The sequence below is a fragment of the Polypterus senegalus genome, chromosome 1 (genome assembly GCF_016835505.1).
Source record: "Polypterus senegalus isolate Bchr_013 chromosome 1, ASM1683550v1, whole genome shotgun sequence".
NCBI lineage: Eukaryota > Metazoa > Chordata > Cladistia > Polypteriformes > Polypteridae > Polypterus > Polypterus senegalus.
The window spans coordinates 53,384,117-53,406,934 of NC_053154.1; the positions used below are offsets into that span (position 1 = coordinate 53,384,117).

At 37.6% G+C, this 22,818-nt stretch overlaps 1 protein-coding gene across 1 annotated transcript in view; it reads left to right on the top strand.

Annotated features, from left to right (window-relative positions):
- The first annotated feature begins 1,640 nt into the window (after nucleotides 1–1,640).
- The window catches only part of LOC120526165 (C-Jun-amino-terminal kinase-interacting protein 1-like), a 269,108-nt gene continuing 247,930 nt past the window's right edge, over nucleotides 1,641–22,818 (top strand). Inside the window, exon 1 of the mRNA XM_039749182.1 lies at nucleotides 1,641–2,036. Coding sequence (XP_039605116.1) covers nucleotides 1,954–2,036 — 83 coding nt within the window. The 5' untranslated portion in view covers nucleotides 1,641–1,953. The remainder of the gene's footprint in view (nucleotides 2,037–22,818) is intronic.

Here is a 22,818-nt window from a genome sequence, read left to right on the forward strand (position 1 = left end):
AAATTCATGGCAATTTTTATTTATTTTAACCTGAAAGATTTGTTTTTGGGTCCCTGAAGCTTGAACTTCACAACCAGCAATGAGCTCTGGGTAACAACTGTTCATAAAAACAATACAGGCTTAGGCTAATTTAACACTATTTCATCTTTATTACTTACCCTACTTTTTTAAATATAACACTTATTTTTTGAGTAGGGGTAATTAAAATATTGTATCCTTATGAACACTTCACTGAAAAATATTCTTGTCTAAATCGCTGTCATGAGTGCCATCACTGTGAAATGAGTAATCACAACGCTAACATGAAGCACAGTAGCCTTGTGATTGCCTGCTCAACGCCACCTTGGTTACTGTTTGTGAAGAGGATATTTTTATTACCTTTTAATATTTTACCGTATTTAATTGTACATAGCTAAAATGGTTATTTATTGTAATCGTATTGTATGTTTAGTATATTTTAAGGTTTTAAAAGATTATTTGTGTAAATAAGAAGTTATCAAAATGTTGTCCTTGACCACAAGCAATGAAATATGCTTTCATTTTTGCAATTACTGAGAGCCCAAGAAAAATCATTTTCATTTTTTCTTTATTTCTGTCATAAATGTTAATGGTGTTTTAAATTTTTTGTAGTTATTTTATATTAGAATTAAACATCCTTAACTGGAACTCATTTTCATGCATGGCCGGCCTACACGATACTTTAAAAACCTTATAATTTTTATTTTATTGAGTTACACTATGTTATTAATATTATTATTTAAAAAAAACACACACACATGGCAGAGACCCCAAATTTTAAGCATTGTGCACTAATGTCGCTCCTGGGGCCCCTCCGGGATTAGGGGCCCAGAAGGTTAAGCTTCATTAGCTTCATAGTAGATCCGCCCCTGTTTAAGAGCATATGGTGCCTCGGCAGGGTTGGCGCCTGTCTGATGCCTTGTGCTGCTGGGACAACACGGAACTGCGTTTAAATAAGTCTGAAAACGTTATGTTATTTACTACTTTAATTTTTACTATTAATGAAAATGTAAACAGTGTATTTACTGTAGATATGTAAAGGGCTCAGCAGCGATTGAATCAGTAATTTGATGATTTTTGAATTACATTTAAAATTTTGCTTTCATTTTGATATGATTGTTATTTTATTTTACATATTATGCAAAATGTTTTCTTTTTTACGTGATTTTTATTTCTAATGTATTTTTTTAATAATGTGAAGACTTTTGCCTTCGTTTTGATATGCATCAGCATGTTTGTGTTTGCGTAAGAGAAAGAGGACAGGAGCTAAGATACACTGCGCTACTTACCTGTATGTGCTGCGCTTTTTATGGTAATAACCCCATAATAATATAAATGATCAATAAAAAGCAGTCACGTGCAGCTTCTTCAAAATGGATGTGAAGCTATAAATCCTTGTATTTTAAAAATGCCTTTTACACCTTCAGTGGAGGTAGTAAAGGACTCGGTTGTACCGAGAGCATGATGTCATTCATGCTAATAGTCATTTTTTAAAGAGCTGCATCAATTTAAAAAATATCACAAAATCACAGTAGAAAATGCTCATCTGCAAGTAGGTTACAGAGAACTTCGCAACGCACATATAAAGTCTCTCCGCAGGTTCTTCTCTTTTGATTGCTGACATGATCGCTCCCTGAACTAATGAACACTCTAGCGCCTTTGATTCCGCAGCTGTGTGTATTATTATTAACTGAACACACGGATCACATGACGTTCCACTGGCAAGAGCGCAGCCTTCTCGCATTGGCGGCACTCGTCTTCCTGTTGACTGTCGCTCCCAGTCTCCAGTGTGAGTCCATGCCGGAGAGCACTGGTGCCCAGTATAACGCCACACAAGCCTTCGTCGACTCGCATCTATCCTCCCAGCCGGCAGCTGCAAGTCGGCATTGCCAGTCGCTCTCCTTGAAGGCACGAATGGATAAATAAGGAGCGAGAATGGCGGATAGAGAAAAAAGAAAACCTTCTCCATCTGGATCCCCTTTTCTGGGATTGCAGATTGCGTCGCCGCCAAATTTCAGGTAAGCCTTCACGGGTCTGAACGATTACGCGGGGGTTTCCTCTTAGTCTGTCTGCGCAATCGGCATGGCAGATGAGGTTTTTACGGAAGAGTGGTATGAAAATGTGGGAATTGAAGGTACAACGACTGATGATGTGATGCTTATTGCAACATCTTTATCTTGCGCTGGTATAGAAGATTTGATCGTCGGATTGTTGGGTCAAGCTGTGTGTTCAAGTTGCAGGGTGGCAGCGGTGTCGGCTTCAGGTGCAAAGAAATCTTAGACACCTCCGCGCCGGGCATAAATACTGTAGGTACGTCTGGATAAGCAGGTCAGGTTATACGTATTACGTGCAGAAGGTTTACAGCAAGTGCGAGGGTGCCTGCCACTGTGAATGGTGCCAAATGCACAAATCATCCTGGACCGATCATGGAGAACTGCAGCGAGCACTTTTGAGATTTTCAACTGGAATGTGTTGAATTCAAAGCTCCGGGAGGCAGGTTAAGCGCGAGTACGGCCGGCAGCCTGCAGACATACATTCAACTAGTTGCCGTTTTCAGGTTTTAAAATTGTGACATATTATTTGTCCTGATTTGTAAAAATGACATCAACACAAATGGTGGAAGAATGATGCTGATCCGCGTATTTTGAATCTGTGTATGCAAAAGACGGTGTGGTGGTCGTCTCGTTTCAGTTTTCTTTGGGTTATGAAGGTCTTTATAAGAAGCAGCAGCAGTAAAGACGGTCTGTCGCACATCTGATGAGATTCAGGCTGGGTGTAAATAGTCGTTTTCGCCAGCACCGTTGGCAGCCAAGGATTCTACTGGGGCTGCGTCCAGGAAAGCAATTTACACACCCAGTCATGTTAGTGTACACCGGGGCTCCTGCATCTTGCAGCTTGCCGGCAGCAGACTTTATTAAGAGCGCTTTCGGTATTCATTAAAAACTGCCTGACCGAGGATGTGTGAGTGATCGGTGGGCGTTTTACGAGATTGTAACTGTTTCATGTAGAAGGGAACAGAAACGTTTAGAATTACAGGAGGACGCACTGTCTTGTTGCATTTCGGTTGCAAGGAAGATTGATATCGCATGCGGGGCTTGCTGCTTTTTGTAAAGACCTGGAGAGATTTTTTGTTTTAACTTTGTGACCTTGCATTTCTTTAACTTAGTATTCGGTAGTATTAGTAAGAATCATATCATAACGGAATGTGTTTTAAAACAATGTGATAGCCTATGGAATGCAGCTTGATGTCAAAATTACCCAGCCATTATTGGGGAAAACATTGATGCTCTTTCTTTCTTTCTTTCTTTCTTGATCATGTTTTAAAAAACAGTCTACATTGAAAGTATATTTTAAATTTTGGATTTGGTTCAGTTTGTTTAAACTGCAGCTAACTGTAGTCAGCGATATAAGGGGCATTAGCACTCTGTTATCAGATGCAAAGGGACGGCGGAGCCAACACCACCCACTGCAGGAGGCAGGAGGTCACAATGAGCGAGGAGGGAGCTGGCGTGTGTGTGTATGTATGCGGTTTGTGTGTGTGGGAAGACGGAGCGCGCCGGTGCACACAGTTGATCGGTGAATATTGTATTGTTTATTCCACCTCGATGTTCTGCAAGTCTATGTTTAATCGTCCTTAATGGGAATGAACGGTACACTGGTGTTGAATGTACAGTAGGTTTAAAATACAGAAGCGATATAAATCAAAGGTGTGTGTAAAGAGCACATATTGTTTTATTGCGATCTGAAGAAAAATACATTTGCATTGAGAATTTCTACTTACTGTTTCAAAATTAAAAAATAGTTTTCAATTCTGAATCTCAACAGCGTAATATTCAATTATTATTAATGAGAAACATATCATCATATCATTGTCATATCATCATGCATATCATTGTATTTTAGAAGATTTGTTAGTGTGGTACTTTATATCAAAATTCTTTGCCATTACGGGAGGAACACGGATCTTTCTTTCTTTCTTTCTTTCTTTCTTTCTTTCTTTCTTTCTTTCAACAACACCAACAGTACTAATAACTGACACTGGTGTTTGGTTAATTAGAGACAGCAAATTGTCCCCGCATAAGTGAAGTTGTGCGCAAGGACGCTTTACAGCCCTGATAGTCTCCGCTCTGTGATCGGATAATGGGATCTTATATTATTCATCAACACTTTAGGAAAATAATACCTTAAAATCAATGCAATGAAAGCTGCATTTTGATTCACCAAATGTCATCATTAGGCTATCTTAGCAAAGCGTTCATATTTTTTTTTTTTTATTATTTTACTACCTGCTCACTCTTAAGAAATAATTGTTCTTTATTGGGTTATGTGGCTCCCTTTAGAGTTATTGCTTGACCAACAACGACAACATTTATTTCTATAGCATGTTTTCATACAAATGATGTAGCTCAAAGTGCTTTATAAGATGAAGAAAGAAAAAAGAAAAAAATTAGGCAATACTAATTAACAAAAAATAAAGTAAGGTCCAATGGCCAGGGAGGACAGGTCACGTGGACCTCTGGCCTTCAATCCATCAATGCAGGGACTGCACAGAGCTTTGATCAGCTGGTGGTGGCGCAGATTGCCACCGCAGAAAATGGTAAAGAGAATACCAGAGACTGTAGGAGTTAGTATGGATTCTCTATTGGTAAACTATTCCAGATTTTAGGTGTATAACAGCAAAAGGCTGCCTCATCACTTCTTTTAAGTTTAGCTCTTGGAATTATAAGACGATACTCATTTTAAGATCTAAGGTTACAATTTGAAGTGTAAACTGAAAGTCATTCCGAGATATATGAGATATGAGATATATGAGAGTGTGTTAGGTAGGATAGAGCCTTGTGGAACACCATATAGAATATCATGCGTCTTTGAAGTACAATTACCACAACTAACAAAGAATTTTCTACCAAACCAATTTAAGACACTGCCAGGTAGGCTCACCCATTGACTAAGGGGATTTCTAAGAATATTGTGATAAATGGTATCAAATGTGGATGAGAACAGATAAATGGCCTCTGTCTGCGTTTACCTGCAAGACATTTACTATCTTTAACAAGTGTGGTTTCTGTACTGTGATTTGTTCTGAAACCCGACTGAAACTTGTCAAGAGCTGCATGTTTATTGAGGTGGTCATTTAGTTGCATAATGATGGCCTTCTCTAAGATTTACTTAAGAAAGGCAGGCTAGAAATAGGTCTAAAATTTTCAAAACAGAGGAGTCGAGATTATTTTTCTTGACCAGGGGTTTAACAAGAACAGTCTTAAGACAGTCTGGGAAGACCTCCAGACTGAGCACCATTTCGTTCTGGGAAGGTTTCTTTGCATATGAAGTTGGTTCTTTGCACTTTGATAAACTTCCTAAATGTAGAAAAAACTGAAGTCTTTAATATTTGGTAGACTATACCTAGTAGATCACTAGCAGATTAAGAAAACCTGGACTTAGCCTGCGTTACTGTATGTAGCAAGAATCCATTTAAATTATGAGCCATTGGTATTTCACAAATCTCTTCCCATCTGTTCACGGCTACTGTATGTATGAAGCCTGTTATGGATCAAAATAAACACATTTCTTGATTGATTATGTGGATGGGTCTTTTGGGAAATAAAGGATCGTCAATGGCACCACTCTGAAGAACTGCTCTGGCAATTTTTATTTTTAAGAGTGTGCAGGACTTCTACCAACCAATATCATTTCTGTTCATTCCTTAAAAACTAGTAATCTTATTGCAGATTTAATCTCAAAGAAAAGACAACAATTGTAAGAACATTCTGAAAAGATTTATTGAATTCTGGGTTCCAGTGCATGTTCCAGTTTGCATGTTCTCTCTAAGTTCACATGGGTTTCCTCTGTGTGTTCTGGTCCCCTCCTACAGCTCAAAAACATGCACATTAGGTGGATTGGCACTGTTAAATTGGCCCTAATGTGTGCAGGAATTCATGCAGAAATTTCACCCAGTGCATCATGGGATAGGCTCCAGCTTTCCTGTGACCCTGCTCTGGTTATGCAGGTTTATGAAATGGGTAGATAATCATACTGATAATGTATCATGTCATGACCAAAGCTATTTCCATGTGTGGTGTTTTTCAAATCTTTAATTCAGAAGGGTGGTGCAGATCAGTGTGAAAATTAGTAGTAGGTTAGTAAGTAGGTTAACTGATTCTTTTAGCTTTCTAATTGTATTATCCAGTTCTGGGATGTGGAGGGCTAGTGACCCTTGTAGCAAAACTGGGCATGAACCCTGGATGGGGTGCCAGTCCATTTCTGGACATGCCTACACATGCATGTTGTTTGTACAGGTAATTTATGTGTACTCACTACTTTCTGTTATATGGTCATAGGCAGCTGGAGCAGGTGTATACATTAATGTGCTTTAATGCCTTCCTACTTATTTTGATAAACATGTGCATGAAAGGCTCTTCAACTCTAAAGCACATTGATATTTCTTGAACTGGTCAAACAACCCTTAATAATCAACAGAAAGCTGGATAGAATGAAAGGCCATAAAAAACGTTTGAAATAAATAGGTTAATAGAACTGATATCATAATGCATATGCCAATAAATAGTAGGGAGCATTTTTAAAGATCAGCCTTCCCTTGTTTTGTTAACAGGATTCTGATGCACCTGCTTTGCACAAGCTTTTTTTTTCTTCCTGCACTTTATGTCATTAACTTTATGCTTTTTCGATTATACTTTCTTAGCCCTAGTACCACGACTAAAGCTACTCAGTTATGTTTTTTCAAGTCTTTGATTCAGAGGAGCAGCACAGATCAATATGACAATTACATATTGACTCAGTTTCTGATTTTTTCGTGTCTATCAAAATTCAGCAGAGTAAACAGAAGCCATAATGCAATAGAGCTAGGGTACTCAAGTTTCTCTGCCATGGTATTAATTTTAACCCTCCCAGTTATGATATTAATGTCTGTCTGTAGATGTTGCAATACACTTTTACAAAATAATAACTTCTGTTGAATCAGTTTTGGAAGATGTTGGCACATTCTCCTGGTGGTGACAGGAAAATTTTGCAAGACTTTAAAATGGACTGTTTCTACACGCTTATTCCTGAAAGTAACAATCAAGTTAAGCCAATATCACAATACACGAGTTCACGTTGGAGGGGGTGTCAGATTTGATGACTACAGTTGCTGATCTCACCTTCTGAGTATGCAATTTTACATAACTAGATATTATAAATTAGGTCAAATTAGATGATTGTATGTATCATTGTCAAAGTATTGCATGCTCACAGAGCTGGTGGCTGTATGAAAGCTTTACAAGTACAGTGAGTTCAGATGCAATTTCAGCCCCCATTTTCTTTTTTTTTTCAATCTGTTGTAGTATGTAAATCACAAGACATCAGACAGGTGAGCCTCTTTTCTGTTTAAGAGGTCCAAACCATCCATGTTCCTTACTCTTTGTTGCTGCATTATATTTATACGCATTCAACATCTTGGTGAATGCTCATCGGTTGTCATCTCTCAGACACATGCAAGCCTGTACTTCCAACTCTGGAGATGAATTGTAGACTAGTTGGACTCACTGGGTATTTCACAATACATGACCAGTGGTCACGGGATCACATTGAGACTGCCTTTTACTCGCTAAGATTATGTAAATGGAGTTTGAGACTGAAAATCTGTAGAAAAGTCATTTAATGTGGCAGGGCTTTTGCTTAAAGTGGTATTTAGAGGTGTCAAGTTTCCCAAGCTTTCCTACACTAAGTTTTACTATAAGCCCCTGAAGACAAAGAGATGAAATGTCTTATTTAGACTATTTAAGAAATGTACTACTACTACTACTACTACTAATAATAATAATAATAATAAGTTACATTTATTGAGCGCCTTTCACAAACCCAAGGTTGCTTTACATACAGAGTAAAAAAAAAAATAAATTTCCACAGATGACAAAAGTTCGTAGAAGAGCAAAGGTTTCAGCTGAGATTTAAAACTGCAGAACGAGGAGCAATCTTGGAGAGACTGAGGAAGAGAGTTCCAGAGTTGAGGGGCCATAACACTGAAGGACCTGCCTCCCAAGGTGGAGACTCTGGTGGTGGGACAGTAAGGAGATTACTGCTCAAGGACCTGAGAGAATGACAAGGAGTGTAAGGAGCTAGGAGCTGAGTGAGGTAGAGGGGGGCAAGGTTATGTAGGGCTTTGAAGGTGAGAAGCAGAATCTTGAATTTAATCCTTGATGGAACCGGTAACCAGTAGAGCTGGGAGAACAGGGGAGATGTGAGCAAAACGCTTTGTGTGGGTGAGGGAATATACTGGAGCTTCTCTATAGGTTTTGCAGGGAGGCCAATGAAGAGGGAATTACAGTAATCAATATGAGACATTATGAAACAGTGAACCAGAGTTTGAGCATCATTAAAGGACAGAAATGGACGGAGGCGGGCAATATTATGGAGATGATAGAATGAAACATACTCTTGTTCTGGAACTACTGTCTTAGGGAAAATAACGATTGTCCTTAGTTCTGCTAAAGAGTGCTGTTTCTGTCACCTAGCTTGTTTTTTTTTAACACGTGCCTATTGGATTAAATATGAAGTGCCAATCATACTCATGCCATTAAAAAAGACGGTTGATTGGCTCAAGTACCATATCTAAAAGTTTGTTCTTCTGATAGGGTTAAAGTCAGTGTTGAGGCCACCTCTATAAATCTGTTGGAACTACTGCAGTGCCACCACTGTTCATGTGACCACATATATCAATGGGATGCTTGCCAGCTCATGTCTTCACCATAGAGGATTAGTATCTGTGGTCCACAAACTGTGTTCTGTGTTAGAAAATGGTTGGAGAAGGAATGTAATACATTGAACACAAAAAGGGGAATTCTGTAGTTATTATGCATTCATTACATTCATTTCAAATGAAAGCCAGAAAATTCTCTATTTCTGAAGTTACCTTGCAGCTTAATGTGTGACAGAAAGTGCTCTTCTTGGCTGCAAGCAGACATCAGAGATAAGGTCATGGTTGATATTTATTGAATAAACTACTAACACATGCATAGAAGAAAAAATAAGACATGACACTAGTTAAATTAAAATTGTTCTTCAGGGCACACTTGCTGAACCTCTGGACTGGCTACACACAATTACATATTTTTTGTCTCTTACTAGCTGTAGTTTTTTGCTCTCCAAATGGTCTTCTAAAAAGGGATGCCCACCCACCCATCTTAGATTACACATGTGCTCAAGTGCACTAAGCATTCATTCATTCATTCATTTTCCAACCCGCTGAATCCAAACACAGGGTCACAGGGGTCTGCTGGAGCCAATCCCAGCCAACACAGGGCACAAGGCAGGAACCAATCCTGGGCAGGGTGCCAACCCACCGCAGGACACACACAAACACACCCACACACCAAGCACACACTAGGGCCACTGTAGAATCGCCAATGCACCTAACCAGCATGTCTTTGGACTGTGGAAGGAAACCCACGCAGACACGGGGAGAACATGCAAACTCCACGCAGGGAGGACCTGGGAAGTGAACCCATGTCTCCTAACTGCGAGGCAGCAGTGCTACCACTGCGCCACCGAGTGCACTAAGCAATTAACTGAATTGTTAAAGACAATATTAGTTTCTATGGAAGAGATACAGTATGATAAGAAGAACACACATGTAACCAAATAAATCAGTCCATCCTTCTTGTATCCACTCACCCATTTTCTGAACCTGCTAAGTCCAACATGATGTGGCAGAGTGGGAAACCTGAAAGGATCCCGGTAGCTTCAGGCACACAATGGATATCACCTCTGTTAGGCACACTTACCATGTATGTGTTTGGGATGTGGGATCATCAGAACCTAAGAAATGTGACAAAATCATTCATTCTATCAAGTTTATCTGCCTTCCATGAGGAATACATGCAAACCCCACATTAAAAGTGGATAGGGTGAGAATCACACGTCAGCCTCTGAAACTGTAAGGAAGAAACAGTCAGCTACATTATCATAATATCTTCATCGTGTGACAAAATGTGTAAAAGAGAAACATCACTTGTGTAATTCACACATGATCTTTTGTTTTGATTCCGTATGGCTCAATACTAACAGAAAAAAATCACAAGAGTACTATCCATGTGTGCCTTTCATGATCTTCACACAATTCTCATAGTGGTTGCTACCCAAGTGTTAATTTACAGCCAAGGCCATTGTTTTATTCCTAGGCTGCCCTCCAATGCTGCTGCCACCACCTGGATCTTCCATAGCTCCTTCCATTCATCCCCATTTGCTCCAATCTGCTTCACATACTGCCTGCCTTATTTTTCACACTGCTTATTTCGGGTGAGAAGTAACACCATCTACATTCAGTTTCCCCAACTCCATAAAGTGATCCACGGCAGGATTCTTCTGGTGATTTTCTGGCAGCCCTACACCCAGACTGGTGGATTTAATGTCAGAAAATAGCACCCCAAAGCAGGTACGTACGCTGCGTTTGCACTCCCCTTTTCATGCTTTGCACCAAAATAAATGTCCCTGTGCTTTCGCATATGAAATGAAAATACACATGCTAATTGTGTGAATTCCACTGGTTGTGAAATGCAATATGTTTTGCTAATATTGTGGAAAGTGAAACTCTTTTAAGATTTACATGAATTGTTTCAATTGAAAGTTTTATATAAACAGGTTATTCTTTGGGGGGTGGCATGATCACCCATTGGTAGCACTGCTGCCTTGTAATAAGGAGACCAGGGTTCGCATCACAAATCCTCCCTGTGTGGAGTTTACGTTCTCTCCCCGTGTCTACGTAAGTTTCCTCTGGGTGCCCCGTTTCCTCTCATTGTCCAAAAGTATACAGGTTAGGTGAATTGATGACATTAAATTGGCCCTAATATGTTGGTGTGTGTGTGTGTATGTTCTCCCAGGTATGGCTGAAAATGTAAAAAAAAAAAAAAAATCAGCAAAATCCACATTTAGTTAAAAAATAAGAATTCACAAGAATACAAAATTCAATGAAAATTGTAACTGCACAAAAGTAAAGCATAATATTTAAAGAATATCAAACATTATCAAAGAAAAGCACCAAGAACTAGAAAAGGCCAAACAAAGGGAAGCAAAGCAAGTAAAAGTCCAAAAATAAGAAGCCTAATAACCTGAACAATACCAAAACCCAGAAAATCCAATAAGAAAAGAAAGTGAATTTTTACAAGAGAGAAACAAAAATAAGTGAAATAATAAAGTCAATAAATAAATAATACAATAAATAATGCTAATAAAGCTAATACTACAGCACTGTCACCAGGTGTCACTGTATATGCAGGACTCTCAAGTAATTGCAGCCCAGTTGACCACAGCACCTAAAAGCCTGATTGCCAGTCCTGGTCTTTTCAAACAAAAGACACAACTGAGGGAAGACTCTCTTCAATCTTATTTATGTGTAAGACCACACATGGCAATCACAGATGGGGCTAAGAACATAATGTCTGCAAATCATACAAATACCCAATTGGGGGAAAGAAACTGAGGCCTAATCATAAATACAAGAAACATGAAAAGTGATCAGGAAAAAGGGAGTGTGAATGAATTGCAAAACTGACAAATTGCTAAAAAAGAAGACACAAATGCAAATACAGCATATCAGCTGTCACATAAAGTCCTTTTAACTCGAATTTCACCCATCAGATATTCCGGTTTCTTACAAGCTTCTTTCACTTGTTTGCATCTCTGCGACCAGTGCAGAAGAACTGAGCATCTAGGAAAAAAATCATCTCCAAAGTGGGACACAATATAAAAGAATCCATGCAGTTTCTTCACGTGGTTTGCACTTTCTTCTTCTTCTGCTTCTGTTTTGCAGATTCTCACGTTTTAATAATTCTTGCTCATTTTTTTTTAGATGCATTTGACTACATCCTTTTTTTCTTCTGTTTCCATTTGATTTACTGACCTTAGTATGTTCACTGTATCACTGTCCTCAATCTGACGCACCTTACATTTTGGAATATTTAACTAAATCAAACCTCTTGTATATATTTATATACTGGTTATTAAAAGTATTCACCCGTTTGGTAGTTATTGTTCCAGGCTTTTATGAAACAGATGAGTAGAAAAAAGATTCTTTAACATCAAAGTGAAAACAGATTATATATATAGATTATATATATATATATATATATATATATATATATATATATACATATATACACTGTGTATATATATATTATACAACACACACACATTAATTGATTGCATTGAATCCACTGTGATTCAACGCTGTATAATAATAACATTTTTATATTTCTAAGGGGATGGATTCTTTTTATAGGTATTGTATGTAAATGTTATGTGGTTTAGTATTTACTGTTCTGTAAACTTTCTGAGCCTGCACATATTTAGTACTATACCAGAATAAACTGATTCAGTTAAATTGAACATAGAATAAGTGTATGGACAACAGCCCTTAATGTTGTCATAGTTTGGATTATTTTATAACCCATTATTTGAATAATTTTTGTTGATTTGCATTGTATCAGAGATGGGTTTGCTCTTAGTGGCCTCTGTGGTGTGCCCACGATTTGAATCTAAACTTTATCTACGTGTTCCTAACCTAATCAGCTGAGTCAAATCTGTAGCCCAAGTAAATTGCATTAATGTCATCTGTATGGCTTTTGCCATACAGGTTCACATTATAAATTATAAATATATATGGTAAAAGGCCTGTATTTGATATAGCGCCTAACTAGAGTTCAAGAACCCCCCTAGGCGCTTTACAACACAACAGTTATTCACCCATTCACACGCTGGTTATGATAAGCTACTATGTCCTGGGGCACACTGACAGAAGTGAGGCTGCCGAACACTGGCGCCACCAATCCTTCCGACCACCACCAGCAGGCAAGGTAGGTTAAGTGTCTTGCCCAAGGACACAACAGCTGCATTCTCATGCCGGGAGCAAGGATCGAACCTGCGACCCTCCGATTGCTGGACAACCCGTTCTACCGACTGAGCTACTGCTGCCCTATAAAACTACAATTGTGAGCTTCTGATTTTTAATTAGTTGTATTACATTTGTAACTTAAAGTAAATCACTTCACTCCTGTTACTCGTATGTAATTTAGTCTCCTTCGGATTCACCTGTAAGTTTATATATATATATTATATAACTGTTATATTTTATATATATTTTCTGTTGTCATCCCATGGTTGTCTCTGTTTTTCTGTTAACTTAATTAACTATTATTTGGGGTTTAGCTTGCACTTTATACATTCCTAATTTAGGTAGTAATAAATGCTTCATATTCTTTTCCTTCATATTGCTTTTTCATATATATATATATATATATATATATATATATATATATATATATATATATATATATATATATATATAGTGTATTTTTTAATTTAATTTACCACTGTGATTGATTAACTGTAGAGAGCATGCTTTCATTTTGAAATTCTAACTCTTCTCACAGACAGTATCCATCTGTCCATTTCCAAATTTGATTTTATCCCTTCTGTTATTGCTTGATGACTGCCACACTCGACAGTTGTGCCAATTCACAGTTCATGGGTAAACGTTGAATAATCATAAGCTGGTGAGAGACACTGTGGCTATTCATGCAGACATGCTTCACTATGACACTTTGACAACTTGGAGCTAAAGTGGGCATTTCTTTTACATGAGTGGCAAAAATAATGCAGAGTGTCAGTGCTTTATTTTGATAGAAATACTCAAATTATTAAATATGTGATGTACAGTCATTGTTATTTACAGAATTAATGCTACAAGAGACAGCAACCTAAGGCAATAAACTCAAGCTTTTTCCATATATTAATCTAATATCTTGGCATGTTAGACAAGTTTTCCAATGATTTTCACTCAAAGGCTTCATTTACGTCATCTTAGTAGTTCACTTAGGAGGCATTCAGTGACGCATTCCCATGTAGTCCAGCGTCTCACTCCAACTAGTCCACAAGTCACTCTGATAAAATCAAACAGGTTTTTTTTTCTTTCTTTTTTTTCTAGTTTGACTATGAAGTCATTTGTTGTATAAGTTTGACTTGGATGTATGCAATGTTATTTTCATTAAATAAAATAAATTAAAAAAAAAAAAAAATTAAAACAGGATTGATTTTGTCTTTTCGTAGCGGAACAGGCCCTTTGTGCACGAGAGCTGACAATCAATGATCGCTCATACAGAAGTAAAACACACACAATGCAGAGATGAGGAATAAAGACATGGGACTTTTAGACCTCATATGCAGAAGATAAGCTTGCCTGTTTGATGTTTTATGTTTTATATACCAGAATAAAATGGAAAAAAGAAGTGAAAAAGGGCAGAGATTGCAGCTGGTAGCCCTTCATACAGCACCAGCTCTGTCAGGCATCATGCTATTGACTGAAAGGTGCTATATAAATAAAATGTGTTAATGTATTATTAATGTCAGGAAAAGGGGTGGACATGACTGTGCCATAAAGTCAACAGACTTTGATTTTCAGTTGTGTAAATTTACATTGTCCAGTGATAAGATCAGTAAGGCTTTTTAGCAAGTCTGACATACCCTCTGACTAGAAGTCTTATAACATGACATTGGCTTAAGTCCGCTTATTTGAAACCTGCCCTGAACTGGACAACCAGTTCATCCATCACAGGATATTCTTATAAGAACAGAAACCACAGTCATAGATATGGGGCGAATTTGGAAATTAACGTAAAATACAAATGTTTAGGATTTGAGAAGAAAAGTGAAAAATGCATGTAGAAGCAAAAAATATTTAAACTCCCCACAGGCATTGACTTGCCTGGCATTTGAACCCATATTCCCAGAGATGCTGGTTTTTCATTCTGAATAAGTGCAGCTTTGTCTTGCTTAATAAATCTTTATCTATATATAAAAGTCAATGTATGTGTGTGTGTGTGTGTGTGTGTGTGTGTGTGTATGTTCCAGCATCACTTCCAAATGGCTGGAGTGATTTTCATGACACTTGGTACACATGTTTCTCATTGGTCGACTAAAAATACAGTAGGGTGAAATCAACCCTAACCCAACGGTGCGGGTGATCTTACAGTCTTGTATACATGTTGTCATCCAGTTGACACTTGGAACGACCACCAGAGGGCAAACTGGAGGTGACTGCCAGCATTCTTTATGTCTGAGCACCACTGCACCCCTGTTGCTTTTTAAATTAAATAGAGTTGGCCGGTTCAGAGCATCAACTGGATGATAACATACATACAAAACCACAAGACAAGCACATTATGAGTCTTCATTGTTTGTTCATTTATTTTTATTTTTAAAGTTGTGTTGTTTTTTAAATTATATTTTTCTCAAACAATCAAAACAAAAAAAAACTTCATTTTTTTCTCCCGGGCAATGCCGGGTATTTCAGCTATAGTTAGTATCAAATATATTCAAGGAATGAAATTGCGACCAGCATAGATTATTAAAAAAAGCAAAAGCAAAATGTATGCTAGTAATAATAGATAATAGACAATGAAAGTTAGTTATGTTTTCCAGATTCACACCCACTTAACAAAGGAACTTGATGGTGATGCCATTTGTGAGACTATCATGGTAAGGGCTGATTGATACTTGATGTATCTATGAGGTTTGCGAGGGCCACATTGCATGGATAGACACGTTCGAGGACTGTGTGTGACTTTCGTTCGCTGTGTGTGAGCATCCAAAGTGTTTGAACTATAAAATGTGGATGTGGACACTTTGAGGAGATAATAGTGGCTGAGGTGTGATGAGAGGGACATCTCTGGGACTCCTCAATGAGAGACCATAGGGACAATGACAAGGCACTTCATTTACATAAGCATTAAAATGTTTACATTGCTGGTGCATCTATTTAAACTGCTTAAAAATAACAAAGAAACATTGTTTAATGATATTGATAATTCACTTTATTTGTCAAATATAATTTCTTGCATTAGGAAATTTTAGTATAGTTTTTACTTTGTAAATTGTTTCATTTTCATAAACTGTAAAGTGAAAAGTAACATTTCAAGTATAGAAATGATTGCGTAAGAGTAAAATGCTGACATAACGTGACAATTCATCTACTTTGAGAAGTGGCAGATCAGCATCTAGCACAGCCATGAATAGGAGAATATCACTGCGTCATTCAGGTAAGTTGAAGTGAGGGTAAAATGTTTGCTAGTGCAACTACAAGTCCTGAAATTTTGAAAGTACAATCCAGCCCAAGGAGTAGATAGAATCCTGGGTTATTAGACAGGCTTTTGGTATAGAGCACTGCGATAGACTGCAGTTCTGAGCAGGGATTTTTTGGAGCTAATAAAAAATCATACAGCAAGGCCTCTATGATGTTCTGTAATTCTTTACCTATCTTATAAAAAAGGAGGATCTCTTGTAACTTGCAGTATATAGTACTTCATAAAATGTGAAGGAGCAAAGAGGTTCCATTGCCCCCCCATTGTGTTGGCCAAGATATGACTTTTTCTGTTTCTCCTGGTGTCTGTAATGTGTTGTTTTGTGTCTGAGATATTCAGGTTCAGGTTGTTGTTCCATAACCACTTTTAAATTGGCCACAATTTCTGTATTCAATCTTAGTATGTTTGAGTTTAAGAAGGAAGTCAAAAACGGGTACAAAAAGCATGAATTTGTTATACAAAAATAAAATACAGCAGCAGGGTCTCAAATAAGGAGTAAACACAAAGTACAAAGTAAAATGAAAACAACCCATGCACCAGTGGGCCTTCCTAAAGAGGTTAATACCCCAGTGGGAAAGCTACCACACCTAACCACAACATAATCCATAAAAGACTAAAAGCTCTTTCGCTGTCTCTTTGTTTTGTTGCTCCTACTAGCTCAGGTCTTACCAGTCCTTGTCAACCCAGTTCAAACTTCAGAGACATACTGGAAGGTAGGGCCTTTAAATCCCCAGCCCCCTAGTAGTTCTGGGACGACTTCTGTTCCCCTTTGAATTACTTCCAAGGCAGCTGAGCCCAGAGAACCAGACTAGACCTTCACCCACTGGCTCCTATTTAACCAGAGACCTCAGGCCTGAAAGGGTCTGATTAGTCCTTTTATACTAGGATTTTGATAAAGTGATTGTTATGTTTTTTGGATGGACAGTCAAAAAGATGAAACGTGAATACAGTCCAGCAGTCTTAGTGGACTTGAGTGTTTAAAGTGAGTTAAGTTCAGTAGGTATTTAAAGCATTACAGAAATGTGTTTGTTTCCACATCTATGCAAATACAAATATGACATATCAACACTTCATAGTTATAATTTATTCTAGGATGCTGAATTCAGGCACAAATCATGAACAGGACTCAGGGGGTCTGTAAATTAGTACTACAATAGTGCTTGATTATGTTTTAATGTGTAATATGAGTTGAGATTAGTTTTTTTATCACTTGTGATCAGTGTGCTCTGAAGTCCAGTATCCACTTGCACTTGACTCTAAATGGGTATTTTCACATTCTTTAATGGCACAACTTATTTCTCTTATGCAAGTCAAATAATGAAATGTATAGAGTGTCAGGTTATGTCAGATTGATTTAAATGGCTTAGTCTTGAATTCATTTATGCCTGCTGTCTATGCAATATCTAAATCCTGTTTCTTAGTAATCAGATGAATAGTTATTTTTTTCTCAGCACTTCTAAACTAGAGCAGTATATGGTTTCTTCTACTTGACTGCTCACATAAAATGAGCTGCCTTCTTCACCTCCCTGGTTCTTGATAATTTGTCTTCTTATAGCATTACAAATCCAATAAGAAGCCAAGCTTAACTGTTTGATATTAGCTCTGCAAAATTATTAGCTCTGTACTCCCCACCAAAGCCCAATGTGTATTCTGTGGAATACGATGAGCCAGTAAGCCTGCTGGAGAAAAGTCACCAGTGGAGTTCTTATAGACTGCAGCGTGTTGCGACATATGGTGCCTTTCACAATGCTGCAAGCTTGTTTATTCCCCTGCTTGGATTTTTCTGCTAATGAAGTTTTTGAAATTAATTCAGATTTGTTTATGTAAATACCATGTTTGCCATGTAAGTAGGTGCCTGCAGATCAGTAATTTTGCTTAGGCCAAAGACAGACATAGTTACTGAAAGACAGCTTTATAGGGGAATAGTGATTAATCTAATGGCAGTGACTTCCAGTAGAAGATGCCAGAAGTCTGTGAAGAGCTACATTATTCAGCTGAAAGAAAATGTGAATGGAACTAAAGGATTAAAAACACTATAGCTCATGGAAAAATTAAGACTGGACATATGTTGTTAAATATGGACTAATGACTTTCTTCTTTCCACATCCAGCATCCCAGGCTTAATTATCACCTGACTGTTGACTGCATGGGTTTTTCTCCTGGTATTCTGGTTTTCCTCCAACATCCTCAAAAATGTGCACATTAGGCTAATTTGTGATTTTATATTGTCATGGTGTGGGTTTCAATACACGTGAGTCGGCTCTGTGATGAAACAAAGGGTCTGATCATCCATCCATTTATCCATTTTCTAAATCTGCTTATCTAGAGCAAGGTCACAGAGAAGCTGCAGCCTATTGTAGCAAGCATTGAGCGCAAGGCAGGAACAATAGTTGGGGTGATAGCCCATCACATACATATCAGGGGCCATTTTAGCATCATCAACCATTATTCAGTGTAGATTGATGGGCAAAAATCCACACTTTATCCATTTAAAATTAAATGTACAATACAATAAAGTGTCCAGAAAGTGAAGGGGTCGGAATACTTTCTGAATCTATTATATACTCAGTGTGCTGTATATATTTTTGTACTATATGTGCTTTTCTTATTTTTCATATTTTTACCTTTTTGACTTGTCACAGTTCATAAGCAATCTTCAAATGAACATGACACTTGAAAATACAGCTCTTCACAAAAAACTGATTGCATGCACAAAACAATGTGGTCAAAGAGAAGGAGGAATAAGGCAAGTTTTTGTGTACAAAACCCAGACTTAATCTTTTGTGTCGGCTCAGACACGATAAATGGAGTTATAAATCAATTCTTCTCCTTGTTGCAGTCTTTAAAAAAAAGTAAAGAGAGTGGAGATCAGATTATGTGTGCAGCAAGGTTATTATAATTTTGCCTTTTTATATTAGTTTTAATTTCTTGAGTTTTTCTGACCTTACTTGAAATTCAGTTTCGTTTTAGTTTTCCTTCATTTTGTATTTTTAGTTTAAATTTAATTTGCATTAGGTCTGACAATGTTGGACAGGATCATAAATGAGTACATTAGAGGGTCAACTCAGGTTGGACAGTGAGATTGCGTTGGTTTGGACATGTGCAGAGGAGAGATGCTGGGTATATTGGGAGAAGGAGGCTAAGGATAGAGCTTCCAGGGAAGAGGAAAAGAGGAAGGCCTAAGTGAAGGTTTATGGATGTGGTGAGAGAGATTTGTAGATCTTGTTACTTTGAGGATATCAAATCAAATGACTAGGAAACAGAGCATATGATGGTTTACAAGAAGGCCCCATGACTTCTTAGTAGTTTTTAAATTTTCACAGTATCGCTAGCATTAGTATTTTGACAGCCATTTGATATGTTGCCAGACAACCAGTGCTTGTACGAGTGTTTTTCAACTATGATGTGTACAGCTGCTGTCTTGTCATATCATTTGCATTTGTTCACTCTGTTGTGATATAACAAACACAAGACAAGACTGATGAATGTCTGTTTCCGTGATTCAGAACATCTTCTTCACTTCATTCCTTGCATCCACACTGTAGTTTCAGCTGAGTGTTTATTGGTTGTTAGCTCTTGAACACACTAGAGCTTACCAAGTGACGAGCAAATCGAAGACCAGTATGATTGGATCACTGGGGATATCAAACTATACAGAACTATACCACTGCCTGACCAACTAAGATTATGTAAAGTCTATCACTTAAAATTGCTGGAAAAGTCTGTAATATGATGGAGACTTAGCATTCAAGACTGTGTTAGAAACTGTGTGTTGGATGAGGTGGATATAGAAAGAGAGTATTGCTAATATTGAAAAGCTCTTTAAAATGTAAAGGTGTTTATATAATAACACTAACAATAAAGGAGAATCAGAAATATGGCATGAAAATATTTAAGTACAGCAGTTTAGAAGTGCTTAATGAAGAAGTATAAGATAACTTGTTTCACAATTGATCTAATATCAAAGAAATGTATAAAACTCACCAGTCATGTGCAAGTCCCTAGCTATAAAATATCTTTCATTGTAAAATTTGTTATACTCATAGATGACACTAAAATTGGAGTGGTGGCAGACATTGAGGAGGCAGCAAATAGAATTTAAAAAGATTTAGACTAGCTTCAGAACTGGGCAAATACTTGGGAAATGGAGATTCATTAAGAAAAGTACAAAGTGCTACATGTAGAGGAAAAAGGATTGACAATTATAAATACAACATGGGAGACACTGTCATTCAGGAAGCAACATCTGAAAAGGATTTAGGGGTTTATATTGACGCAGCATTTTTATTGACTAAGCAATGTGCAGAAATGATTAAAAAGGCAAATATAATGTAAGGTTATATCATTATCCATTTTTATAAAAAGGTGATTGGGCAGATCCAAGCATCTCTTGCCAGTAAGTTTAATGTGCTTCACTGGTAAATTAATGGTTGAGCAACACATGGTAAGAATAGGAGTTTTACTGAAAAAGTCAGCATGGGTTCAGCTGAGGGAGGTCATGTTTTACCAATATGCTGGATTTCAATGAGAAAGCAACAAAATGATATGATCAAAGTGGAGCAAGTGATATTATTTATCTCGACTTTCAGAAAGCATTTGAGAAGGTGCCACATGAGAGGTTGGACATCAAAATTAAAGAAATGAGAGTTCAGGGTGTTGTTTGTTGATGGGTGCAAAGTTGGCTCAGACAAAGGAAGCAGAGGGTTATGGTGCAAAGAAGCCTATGAGAATCAGCTGACATCAAGAGTTATGTTCCGCAGGAGTCAGTGTTAGGGCTGCTGCTACTTTTAATGTATATAAGTGATTTGGATAGGAATATAACTAGCAAGCTGGTTAGGTTTGCAGATGACACCAAGCCGTGTGGATTGGCAGATAATCTAGGGACCGTTGAATCATTACAGAGGGACTTGGACAGCATAAAGGCTTGGGAAGATTGGTGGTACTTGGAAATTAATGTAAGTAAATGTAAAGTATTACATATAGGAAGTAAAAATGAATATCATGGGTGGTCTGAAAATCGAAAGTACACCTTATGAGGATTTAGGAGTTGTAGTGGACAGTGTTTAGAAGCCATTAAGAAGGCTAACATGATGTTAGGTTATATAGCATGATGTTTAGAGTACAAATCCAAGGAGGTTATGGTCAAGCTTTATAACACACTGGTTAGACTTTACCTGGAGTACTGTGTACATTTTTTTCAACAGGCTACAAAATAGAGATAGCAGCACTGGTAGAAAGTCTAGAGAAGAGCAACTAAGCTGATTCCAGGGCCACAAGGAATGAATTATGAGGAAAGATTAAAAGAGCTGAGACGTTTCAGTTTAAGCAAAATTAAGTTAAGAGGAGACATGACTAAAGTGTTTAAAATTACAAAGGGAATTAGTACAGTGGTTTGAGAATGTTATTTTAAAATGAGTTCATCAAGAACATGGGAGCACAGTTAGAAACTTGTTAAGGGTAAAATTCACACAAATATTAGGAAGTTTGTTTTTACACAAAGAACCATAGACACTTGGAATAAGCTACCAAGTAGTGTGGTTGGACAAAAGTAGACTTGAAGTTATTTTATAAGAATTTAAGTGTATAGGACTGCCGAGCTTTGTTGGGCTAAATGGCTTGTTCATGTCTACATTGTTTTAATGTTCTAATAAAAACTGTTGAATGTAAGTCAAGGGATGTTATGTTCCAACTATATAATGCAATAGTAAGACCACATCTGGAGTATTTTGTGGAGTTCTGGTCACCCTGGTACAAGAAAGACATAGCAGCACTTGAAGCTGTGCAGAAAAGAGAAACCAGGTGAATTTCAAGACCTAAGGACATGTCTTACTCTGACAGCCTCAGAGAATTAAACCTGTAGTTGTGGGAATCTGGAACAACTACAGAGACATGGTTTTGAAGTAGAAACCTCAGCAACCTTTAAGAAGCATCTGGTTGAGATGATGGAACAGCGTAGCTCTTAGCTAAACAAACGGGCTTGATGGACTCAATAGTCTCCTATCAGTTGTCAAATTTTTAAGTGCTGATGTGTCAATGGCTGATTCCTGACTTGCATCATTTTGAAGCTGAAGCTGCTCAATAGTCTGAAATGCAAAGTGTGTTTGTAACATCGATGGATGGGTACAGAGGATTACATTAAAATGCAAGAAAATAAAGACTTTGAATGAGATTATCAGAGATGCCTTCTTACATGTATATTTATTTTCAAACTCACTTGGTCTAAGTTATGGTCATTGTAGTGGGCACATCCGATCCAACAACGCTGAGGAAATTACTCTGAATATATGGTCAGTCCATCACTGGGCACACGTACGATACCTACACATGGGCAAATTTAGACTCACCAGCTTAGCCCGCATGTCCTTGAGGATAGTGAAGAAAAATCGGAGTGCCCAGAGGGAAACCTAGATGTCAAAGGAAGAACATGCAAACAACACACAGACAAAGACTGGGCATGGGATTTGAAACTAGGCTGCTGGATCTGAGAAGCAGTAGCACTAATCCCTACTTAACCACGCCACCATTCCAATATATCATACTTCCTTAAAAAAATCTTACATTTAGGCACTTGTACAATACCACCATTGTTATAATTTTCTATAAGGGGTTCATTTTGCCAAACTTAGTTTATGGTTTAGGCTAATTGTAATTTGGACCAGTGATAAATATCGCC